Source organism: Pezoporus wallicus, unplaced genomic scaffold (genome assembly GCF_028554395.1).
Source record: "Pezoporus wallicus isolate ANWC-B61680 ecotype Strahan unplaced genomic scaffold, APGP_CSIRO_Pwel_v1 contig_5879, whole genome shotgun sequence".
NCBI classification, from domain to species: Eukaryota; Metazoa; Chordata; class Aves; order Psittaciformes; family Psittacidae; genus Pezoporus; species Pezoporus wallicus.
Window position 1 is genome coordinate 2,659,597 of NW_026637549.1, and position 11,720 is coordinate 2,671,316.

The following is an 11,720-nucleotide window of genomic DNA, read 5'->3' on the forward strand; positions in this document are numbered from 1 at the left end:
AAATGTGACCTATTAAACTAATTTTTTATACTAATATGCCAGGAATTTTAATAATCAATTTGTGCAGTTTTCAGCTTATAGATTTGTACAGAGTTTTAATGAATTTTTAAAAGGTCAAGTAGCAATATTCCTTCTTGGAAGTAAGTAGGATTATAAAGTATGCAGTAAATACAAATTGCAAAGTAGCCAGCTTTTTCATTTATATTTCAGAAAGCCTAATGGGAACCAACCAGTTGTTGACATGTATAGATCTACCTGACCCAAATAAATCAGTAAGAATAATTGCAGTAATCCAGTAAGCCTCTAGATCACCCTAAGGTTTGTTCAGAGAAAACTTTTCAGGACAGGTGCAAAACATCAGACGTTTAGAAAATACCAAGTCAATTAGGAACCTTTTCTGCGGGATAATAATAGTTGTATGTATGTTTACTGTTTTATTTTAAATGTGTGGCTAAAAGACAGCATAGCCTCTCAGACAAGAAACAGGTTTTGTTGCACATGGTTGTTACAATAGATTTTCAAATTGCAAAAAATACAGTTTCAAAACCATTTTCAAAAAACTGAAAGCATTTTTTATCTGGAAAACGTAATCTTCTTCATCAAAATTACCAGTTCACTGGTTCTGTATATTTGGAATGTAATCGGGTCTTTATATGGGAAACAATGCTTTAATTCATTCCTTTATTCATACAGAAAAGATTTCTTCATTTTTAGTCAGTCATAGTACTTGGTACTAGTCACTGATGCACATTATATGTTGAGATACAATGCAACTAAAACTTGTTTTCTGGTTACAGAAACTAATCTCTGAAGTGAAAATTCAAGTGGATAACCAGATCCAAGGACTTGATTTTAATATCACTGCAATCTGTCCTGATGGAAGTAAAAAAGCTGCCATGGAAGGATGTAAAAATGTGGGATATAATAAAGAAGTATGTCAATAATTCTTGTTCAAGCAACTGAGATACTTATTTTTCTGTTTGGTTGGGTTTCAGTGGTTTGAAATCTTCTAGGGTTTTACTTAAACTGAAAATGGATTTATGTGATTAATGATCACAGACTCTCTATTATTCTCTGGTTTTATTTTTCCTGAATCTTATTTTAATTCTCACTAATCTTGTGGAACTAAGGCTCAAAGCTTTTCTTGAAAGCTAATGTCCATTAAAACTCTCCTCCTTTGTCCTCCATGGAGCACAATGGCCATGTACATTGTGATGAAATCTGTATGTAAAGGCATTGAAAGACAATCACCCTATAGAAAAGAATCACTGGAATTTGTGTTTCTTGGGTCAGTACTAGACACCACCTTTTCCTCTCCTTGCTTTAGTAGTCTTCATGCACAGTCAGGGTTGTGGATAATTGGTTTATTTTATAAATTAACTTAACAAAATTACTTATCCCCATTTGGATCAGTGCCATCTATTGAATGAAATTGATTGTAAACCTGGAGCATCATGCACCATGAAAATGAGGGGGAAGATGTCTGGCTAATGTAAAGAACATGGTTTTCTTCCCAGAACAACTTCTCTGTGCCTTGATATATTTATTTAATTCCTTAGACAAGTAGAGTAATTCATTTTGCTTGCCAGGAAGAGGTTTGTGTTTCTGGAGAGTAGGGTCAAGGAGTTCTTTCCTTCTTCACGTGTACATACATCTCAGTTGCTGTGATTTCACTTGTGTCTGTGTGAGTAAAAATAGCAAAACAAATCAGTAGATTAAATATGTGCATTTTAAATACGTTCATTTAGATGGATTTTATTCTCTTGTGAATTTTGTCTGCATGACTTACTACTGATTAGCTTCTACAGTTTAAGGGAGATTTGGTGTGTTTTTCTTCTTAAGTCTTCTCCAGTGTTGTTCCCTGTGCATGTCTTAAGAAATGAGGCTGGTATTTGTTCTGTTTAATGAAAAAGAAAATATTTATATCTGTTTCTTTTTAACAAAAAGCCAGGCCAGTTGATTGTAAAAGATTGCATGTGGTCCTAAACCTCAACTGCTGTTGAAAAGGAGCCACCCTCAAGAGATTAATTTATTTTAGCCATAAATCCTCCTTTCAGTATTTGTTTACAGGCAAAATGCTTTTCCTTCATTTTCACATTGCTTACATTGTCTGATCCTTCTTCCTTCCTTTTCTTACCAAAACACAAAGTGTGTTATATTCTGGAAGAATACTACGGCCTCTTCAGGGTGCAAAACTAACTGGCTATTAGCAAGTGTTCATGGTGTTGCAATTACTTAGTCACAATGTGCTTAATCTTTCTGCTGCTGTGTTCAGACCCATCAAATTTCACAACTCATACTCAAGACATGATTTGCCCTTCTCTCCCATCTGCCTGTCATTCTTCCAGTATTGTGTTGTACACGAAGATGACATTTTCTAGCAGGGCTCTGCGTTAAATTAAAAGCACATTCTCTAGCTGCAGCGTGTCCTCCTTGTGTGATACGCAACTGCTGCATGAATTCATTACTGCATAGACACACTTTTGTCCCAAACCCAAAGCCTACACCGAGAGTGTAGGCAACTGAGGGGTTGTGTGTGTAGGGCTGCATTTGAGAAACAAGAAGAAAAGCAAAGGGTGAGACAAAGCCCAAGTGCCCCCTCAATACAACATTAAGCACAAGCTTCTGCACAGCATTCTTCTCCTGTTGTCCGTGTAGGCAGCCACAGCCCAGCTCACCACAAAGCCGCCATTGTCCCCAAGGCCTCAGCTGTTCTCATGTGGGAGCGCAGTGGGAGGGGCAGACAGTGATGAGAAATGAATGGCCTTAGTCTTTGTGCATCATTTCAACCTTGTATGGAATCTGTTTCTTAGGTTTTCTCTCTTTTTACTTGGAAGTCTTTGTTCTTTGGTGGTAAGGAGTAGAGGTATTTGCTCCTTTTGAGTCTCCTTTCTCACTTTTTCCTCTTGGTTATATTTTCTCTGTGAGAAGGCAAGGAAGAGTTGTTTACATCAGCAGGCTAAATAGCCTTAGTGAGAATGACCTGTCATAAGCCCAGAAAAACCCCAATTTTGAAATACAAGATTGCTATCCAGTCAAAACCATCAAAGAGTTTTGGTAGTAAGGCAAATTCAGTGGCAGTCATCTACTCACCAAAATTATTCAAGTTCCTGGAAAGCCACAGAGGCCGCTGCTGCAGTGGGTAATACCAGGGTGAGGACCTGGAGCATGGTTGTGATGGCCATGACACAGCCACAGTGTCATGGCCGCATGGACACAGCCACATGGCCAGGACGCTGGGTCCACTCTGAAGCAGCACTTGGTCTGCCCAGGACCACAAGAGCAGTAAGACTCTTTTGCATGATCCCCATTGCAGGAATTGGGAAAAATAAGCTGCTGCTAAGGCATGAGCCATTTCTGGGTTTTGATAGTAGATAGAGCCATGACAAAAAACTGCAGTTTCTATTTTCACAGACTATTTCTACAGCAAGAGCATTCATTATAGATCCTTTTTATAAAGAGTATCTGTTTCTGTTTGTGTATTGTCTTGCTCAATCCAGTCCCAATTCTCATCTGAGTATTTCTAAAATATAGCAGAACATACACATTAAATAATAATAGGAGGATGATGATGGTAATTCTATTGCTATTTAACAGGTATTAAACATGTGTTTTGCAGCTGTGCTTTCTTAACATGAAAAGTAGACTGCTCTCAGTCTTACATTATTAGGAATTTAACTGTATTTGTGATGCCTATCATTACTATTGTATCATATTTGACAAATGGCCACTGTGTGTTTTGTCATTATTAGCTAGTGCACGTTTGTATACAGTGTCAGATTCTGCTTTATTTATGTGTCAAAAATTTTATGCAATTTATAGGAAATAATAATGGTGTAAAATCTGTCTTTAGCCGGGGAGGTATTCCATACCACAGCACGTCATGCCCGGGGTGGGGGTAACTGGGAGTTACCCGGAAGGACAGGAGCTTCCGGGTGGAACTCGTTTTCTTGGCCGGTGGTATCGTATTCTCTTCCCTTGTTATTTTCCCTTATCATTGTTTTAGCTGATAGTAGCAGTGGTGATTTGTTGCTGGACTGTTCTTGTCTCAACCCGTAGGAGTTGCCCTCTCTCGATCCTCCTCCCCGTTCCTCCGGGAGCGGGGATGGGGAGAGCCCCGGTGCAGGGAGGGGGGGGAGACGAACACGGACCTTGATTGTTGTCAGCTTGGCACCACTCACTGGGAGTGAGTGAACAAGTTACCTGACTGGGTTTAAACCACCGACAATAGGAAATAATAATTTTCTTAGGTACTTTTCAATATATCAGTTACAATGAAAGGATGCGATACAACTGGAGGAAGACAATATGCAATACTTAAACCTATTGGTTTCAATGAAACCGCCATTGTTAATGTGCAGAAAAGCTGTGCCTGTCAGTATGGAGACAGTGCAAGGCACAAAAGAGTATGGACTGATGAAACTTTTTCTGATGGCAAACAGTCCCCTTGCAGTGACAATAACTGTAGCTTTAATAGAGATACAGTTCCTTCTGAGAGGTGCAGACAACACCAGGACCAGCCCATCTGCAGTGGTCAAGGAAATTGCATAGATGGAAAATGTTTCTGCTACAAAAACAAGCTAGGCAAGGTCTTTGGCAAGTACTGTGAAATGGATGACTTTTCCTGCCCATATCACCAGGGAAACTTATGTTCTGGTAAGATGCAGAGTTTATGTCTGTATTTTCTTTTTTTGGTTTTGTTTCATTTTCTGAAGGTTATGTATATGCTGCAGCTGAAAACAATGATGTAATGCTGTCAGGTGCTAGAACTCTGTGTGCAGGATTAGCATGTGTCCTGAACAGCCTGGTAGGAATTCTGGAATCCTGGGCTTTCTTTGCCACAGAGTTATGCACTGTCCTGGGTTCAGCAGTAGCAGTCATTTTTCTCCTTCTTGGTAGCTGGTGCAGTGCTGTGTTTTGACTTTCGGCTTGGGAACAGAGCTGATAACAATGATGTTTTGGTTTGGCCAAGGACTTTGTGAGAATCATGCTCTGCCAGGGAGGAGGGGAAGCCGGGAGGAAGCAGAGACAGGACACCTGACCCAAACTGACCAAAGAGGTACTCCATACCACAGCACGTCATGCCCAGGATGTAACTGAGAGTTAGCAGAAAGGGCTGGGAGTCTGCAGGGTTGGAGGAGGTATCGGTCGGTGCTTGGTCAGGCTGGGGGGGGGGCAAGTTATCGGTTGGCTGGTGGTGAGGTGATGTATTCTCTTCCCTTGTTATTTCCTTTATCATTATTATCATTGGTGGTAGCAGTAGCGATTTGTGTTATGCCTTAGCTACGAAACTGTCCTTATCTCAGCCCATGGGAGTTGCATTCTTTTGATTCTCCTCTCTGTCCCTCTGGCAGTAGGGGGAGGGAAAGAAGGGGCGGGGGGAATGAGTGAACGAGTTGCCTGACTGGGTTTAAACCACCACATGCACTGTCTTCTAAACTTCAGCCCTGCTTTTTAGGGGATTTATTGAGTTATTTTTAAGTTTAGCTATTTGAAGATTTAAATCTCAAACTTCCTCAGAAGTAACAATACTGATATCTTGGATAAGATGGTAACATTATTCCAGAAGGTAAGTTGATATATTCAGCCTGGTGGGAATAGAGATGCTAAGAGATTAGGAAGGAATCATAACTTCCAGATGACGATCTGATTTTCTTACACCCAAAATCAGACTTGTGGAAGATACAGTGACACTTGATTCAAATAACTGATAAGTATGGTAAAACCATTCAGAAAAGGAGAGTGTAAGTGAAACATAAACAGGGAGAGTTGTTAGAAATTCTTATTCTTTTTGTGGCCTACTTTATGTTTTTTAAAGAAAACATGCAAATGAAAATTGTGTATGAACAAAATACAAAAAATGTACTTCTAAGTTAGTGTTAGAAAGAAAAAATGGGATTGAATCAGTATCATTAATTTATCACTACTGGATTTTTTTTTCCCCTCAGAAACATTTTAAAATACGTACTGCTGTTCTGCATTCTTTTGTTTCACTGCATATTAACCAGTGATGAATTAAGGGACCAATTTTTTCATCCACAGTTGGATAAATTGAGAGTATTACTGTGGACTTCAGTAAAGTTACTTTGGTTTTGCTCTGCTGGTGACTGTGAACTTTACATAAAATGAAGAGCAGTAATGTTACCTAATCCTTTAAATACTTCATTGAAACAAAAAGTATTACATTTCATCTTTTAACTCTTCTTCCCAACCCAGTTTGCAAATTTACTATCTTAGTCATACGCAAACCTTCTAAATTTACAAATTCCTGAAGCCTGAAATACGGTGCCCTGGTTGGCAGAGGAGCCAGGGAGATCTTTGTATAAGAGTTGTTGGAGACTGTCACCTGTATGGAGTTCTGCTATAGGCTACTGCAAGGGGAATCTGTTGCCCAGAGCCCCACGGCTGGGCAGCATGCCTCTTTGTGGGATGTTTTCCAGTGCAAAACATTGTTCTGGTATGTCCTGGGATACCTTTCCTCTCTCCATTTTGCCCAGCCCAGGCAAAAAATGGGGCAGCCTGTACCTTGGCCTGACTCCAGGCCAGATCCTGTCTGTTAGGTGACACTGTCTCCCTACAGCTGCTCTGGAGCACAAGAAGGGCCATCACAGTCTGTGAAACTGAAGTACTGCTGAGGTGTAGTTAAGGAGACCTCATGAGATTTCCTAGGCCTGCCAGTGTTTTATGTGATCTCTGTTTCTGTATTTCCTAAGGGTGCTCTCACATGCTGTAAAAATGTGGCTAAACATTATCAGCAGGTTAGTTATGCACCTGCCTAAATGTGCCACAACATGGAAAACGTGGATTTTACCCCAAAGTTCACACTGTTTTGCCTACAAAATTGTAAAGGCCACCAGAGATTCTTACAGTCTTTGAGTCCTTGATGTTGTCTATTTTAAGTTCTTATTAAATAACCTACAGTTCATAAGCACAGCATATCTACCTGTCCAGCTCAGTCATCTGTCCTTTAGAAAGGCAGGAACCAGTGCTGTCATACATGCTCCTGAAAAGGAAAAAAACCCAACCTGGCATGTTCACATGAACTTGATACTCCTTCTGCTACCGAATCTTTCTGTTTATTTGATTTGAATGGTTTCTTGCTAAAGAGAAGTTTGTTTAGTTTGTCTGAAGACCATTTTCCTGATCATTATGTAATTTTTAATCCCCACTGCTTTGATCCAAGGCAACAGGGAAAAATTTTAGTAAGAGGTTTTAAGGATGACATCAAGGTAGAAGCTTTTGCTCAACCTAGCAACAAACAGCAACCATAAATATGTATCAGGCTGGTAATTTCAGTCAAATCATTAACTTAAAAATTAATTAGCAAGCCAAGGTCTAAATTAGCTCTGTTTAATGTGAAGCACCAACAAATACAAATGTATGCATATAAAAATCGACTCCCTGTGTTTTCATGAAAGTGTATGACTCAGGACTGTCTGCTGTTGTAGGTAATGGTGAATGTGAAGCTGGTAAATGCAAATGCTTCACTGGCTGGGAAGGTGACCTTTGCCAGTGCTCGTTACAATCAGCAAAATACTGCCTGAATTCAAATGGCCAGATTTGCAGTGGAAGAGGAAAATGTGTATGTGGAAAATGTGAGTGCACAGATCCAAGAAGCTTTGGCCGTTTGTGTGAATATTGCCCTACTTGTAACAAAGCCTGTGAAGAAAACTGGTAAGTTTCTTGTGCTAGACTTGACTTTTTAACTCTGAAGTGTTGAAACTAGAATTATTTCTGCTTGGCTAGACGTGTGCTACATGTCTCAGATATTTAGTTTAGGAAATGGAAATAATTTATGCTTGTGAATTTTCTGTATGTAACTGAGGGGTTCACACTGGCAGTTAAGAGAATTGCATGTCTGTATCTGTGTTCACCTGTCTGTGTCCTATTTTCAGCTTTCTGAAGTCAAAGGAAGTGTGTCCTATGAGTATTGTTTTTTTGTACTTTTATTAAACAATTGTTCTTCATATGAAATCATCTGGGCAGGAAATAAAGCCTGTGAATCTGGAGTTTTAAAAGAGACAGTAGAACCTACTCTTGAATGCCACCAAGTGCAGTAGTCTCCAGATTTGTTTTTTGAACATTCCTTGTGCTTCTCAGATGAAAGAAGGAAATGTGAGTGTTGAACAAGAGCAGATCTGGTCTTACACAGAGAACAACTTTCTCTGCTTCTCAGTTTTAGTCTTTGCTGTGCTAAAGTATGTCATTTTTTCTTACCCTTGTAAAAAAAAAGGGACAGTATGAAGGTTGAAATGAGCAGTCCAAGGAGAAGAGAAGCTAAACCAAGCCTCAGTGGCTTTAAGCCAGCACTGAAAAGGTGACTGCTAAGACTTTACTGTATAAAATGTGTTTAGTCCTGCTGGCTTACACTTGTTCAAAGTCACTGTGAAATGTATGCCTTTAATAAATTCAGAACATGGCGTAGTCAGGGCTTTTGCAGGATAACTGGTGGTGTCCATCTTCAGCAAGGCTATACAGTGAAGATAGTAGGTAAGACTGACAGTGCTGGCTTGCACTGTGCTGCTGACCACTTGAACTGCCCAGCAGAGGGAACTTAGATGGCTTTGTCTTAACATAGCATCCAGAAAAACACTAACAAAGCTGTGTTTCCTACACCTATCTCTACCTTTCATTTCCAACATGCATCTTAATGATATTTCCCCTGGAAAACTCACATCTCAAAATGCAGAGCAGAGGCCAGATGAAGGTGGCTTGAAGCATGGTTTAACTTTACAACTTCTGACTAGTTGGTTCAGAGAAACATCACAGGGATAAAATGCTGAGAGAGGCATCACATTTCAGAAATAAATAAATGTTGCAATGGTTTTAGTAACAGCAGGAAAGCATTATGTACAAGCAATACATCATCCTGTTGATACCATCTCTGTAAGGGGAGTGCAAAGAAAGACATAGGTTTTTAATTACATCCTTATTTTACAGGAATTGTGTTCAGTGCCATAATTCTAACAATGCATCCCAAGCCATACCTGACCAGTGCACAACCTCATGCTCTTACCTGCTGCATTATATTGACCAAACTTCAGGTATGTAACATTTTCTAGGTAATTTTAATGACATGATAATCCGTTGGGATTAATAATAGAATTTACCACTGTTACAGTGTCTTTCAAAAGTGTGTTGTAGTATCACAATAATAAAAGAAGAAAACAGGAAAAAGTGAAAAATTACTCATAGCTTTAGGGAAAGTAGAAGATAAAGAATAACAGGAAATGTGATTGGCAAGCATTGCTAAATCAGATTTCCCAGCTCCTTGAGGAGTCACATCTAATAATAATGAATCCTGCTTGAGCAATGCTTAAAGAAATATTTATAAAAATATACTATGGTATATGTATATTTATTGGTTTGGATATGCTTACATTATTTGACATCACCAGAAATGAGGAAGAATTAAGTAGAACGCTTACCTCATGTTCAGTAGTGTTTAAATACTCCTTTCAATTATAAAATACTTTATAGTTATGAAGGCTGTGAAAGAATACATTTTCTTTCATAAAATCTCCTAAGAGCTTAATCAGTACATGTTGCAACCAAAATGCAGGTAAATGGTTACCTTTTGTCACTTCACATAGTTGTACCTCTTTTTATCTTGTGAGGAAATTAACTGTGAATACTTTTCTCATAACTTTAGAATTAATTAATAGAGCTTACTCTGTGAAAGAGGTCTACCAGTGAGGAGAGCACTGGACAAGGATTCAATAAACCACATTTTCTGTCATATTTCACCAGTGATCTACACTCTAATCTTGTGAAGGTTATAAACTGGCTTGGCCCTGTATATCCCTAACGCTTCATCCTCTATTTCATCTATAAACTCAGCGGTTTACAAAGAATTTATGGTGGTCAACACAATGAGGCCTGAGTCTTAGTTTCATAGATTAAAGGAATAATAGTTCCACCATTTTTCTACAGCAGATCTTAATCAGAATTCCCTTTTTTGATATGCCCACTTTAAAAGCTTGTATATGGCAACTTTTCATCTTAAGTTATTTTCCCTTAACTTTTATCAAGCTAGTGTTACATTTATGTGACATTACTAGGCAGTGGTAATACCTGTTGTTTGAGGGATGTGCCTATTCCATACATTAGACTTTACACTTGTGTTTTCCTTTCATTGCAGAATGTTTCCCTGGACGAAGCTACTTTAGAGTCTTTTCCATAATCTTTATAGTTACCTTTCTGATTGGGTTGCTTGTTGTCCTTATCATCAGGCAAATAATTCTGCAGGGGAGTAGCAATAAAATTAAATCTTCAGCTGATTACAGAGTATCTGCAACAAAGAAGGTAATTGATTTCAATACTCAGTAATCTTTTTCGAGCATATACGAGTTAGCTAATCATTGACAAAAATTGTATCTTCTCCTTCAAGGATAAAATGTTTTTGCCTACTGTATGTACAAGAACAGTAACATACAGACGTGACAAACCAGAGGAAATAAATATCAACATCAGCAAGTTACGATTAAATGAAACTTTCAAGTGTGAATTCTGAAGACTGTGTGTTTTCTGCAAATGTCTGTCTCCATCACACAACTTTTTTAAAGTTATCTTCTGTACTCTATTGGAGTTGTGACTGTTGCCGTATGGTTTTGTGTCCTGCGATGCTGAATACTGTAACGAAGTCACATGTAAGCATATTCACATAATGTGACTATGTTTGAAACTATAGCTGCTGTATTTTTTAATGGTTTATTTTTTTTGAAAGAGAAATGTGCGTTACTACTGTTCAGGAACATTAGTTTGATGTAGCACTTTAGCATATTCTAATTTATTTAGTTTTGCCCTAGAATGTAGATATGAACTGGTCTGACAAATCGCTGATCTCAGTCTACATGTAGCTAGTAGTGTTGTGCTCTGTGGGAATGGACAAAAGCTGTGACTGAAATATTAACACTGCTGTATAGTATAGCAATAGATGAAATTTTTCAAATGCTCTTAAATAGAGTAAATGGTACTTTTATAGTTCTCTCAGTTGACAAATTCCACTGATTTGTCTGCTTTAGCCTCTTAGCTTTTCCTCATTACTTAATAGAAATAATTGGACTGAATGAGTTACTAGTGTGGGTGTACAGTTGTGTGTGTACACACACACGCATACACACAGAGGTAAATTATATGTAAAGTTTTTTATATGTATGAAGTCACTTAAACATAATTTATATCTGGTAAAGATTGATTTTTAGCTTTTTTACTTGTTTCAACATAAACACTTTTATACAAATTTTAAGGTATTTGGAATCTGAGTGGCTACAGAAAACAAGAGTTCTTCTGTCCAACAACATAGTGTACATGATGATCACTGCCAGCTGACTTCAGCTCTGGAGACAGCATCATTTCCATTGGAAATAGATAAATTACACCAGAGCTGTGCTTGTTTGCTAGCTACTTGTCAGTGTTTTGCTAAATGAAGACTTTGTTCTTTTTTGTATGATGTCAGATGTAAGTCTGATTTTACACATGTGCTCTTCTTTCTATGCAAATTAGTGGACAGAATTAGTTTTTGTGAATTCTGATGTAACCACTTCCATTTTTGTGACTATTCATTTGTGACATAAGAAATATGTCCAGTGTGATGTGGAAAACAAACTGCAATTTGGAAGGAGGTGGAGAAAACAGGAGTCTTTTTTTCTCAAGAGAACACATTAAATGACTTCATAAATGTGGGATCAGATTCTTCCTTCAGAAATGGGCAAATCTCT

General features: G+C 38.3%; 1 protein-coding gene across 8 annotated transcripts in view; it reads left to right on the forward strand.

The window, feature by feature from the left end:
• Positions 1–11,069, forward strand: part of ITGB8 (integrin subunit beta 8) — a 46,303-nt gene extending 35,234 nt beyond the window's left edge. For all 8 annotated transcript variants that reach the window (XM_057406216.1, XM_057406214.1, XM_057406215.1 and 5 more), the window contains 6 exons: positions 798–932; positions 4,251–4,656; positions 7,449–7,674; positions 8,941–9,044; positions 10,142–10,305; positions 10,391–11,069. In XM_057406216.1, the coding sequence (XP_057262199.1) occupies positions 798–932; positions 4,251–4,656; positions 7,449–7,674; positions 8,941–9,044; positions 10,142–10,305; positions 10,391–10,513 (1,158 nt within the window). In that variant the 3' untranslated portion in view covers positions 10,514–11,069. The remainder of the gene's footprint in view (positions 1–797; positions 933–4,250; positions 4,657–7,448; positions 7,675–8,940; positions 9,045–10,141; positions 10,306–10,390) is intronic.
• The last annotated feature ends 651 nt before the right edge of the window (positions 11,070–11,720 follow it).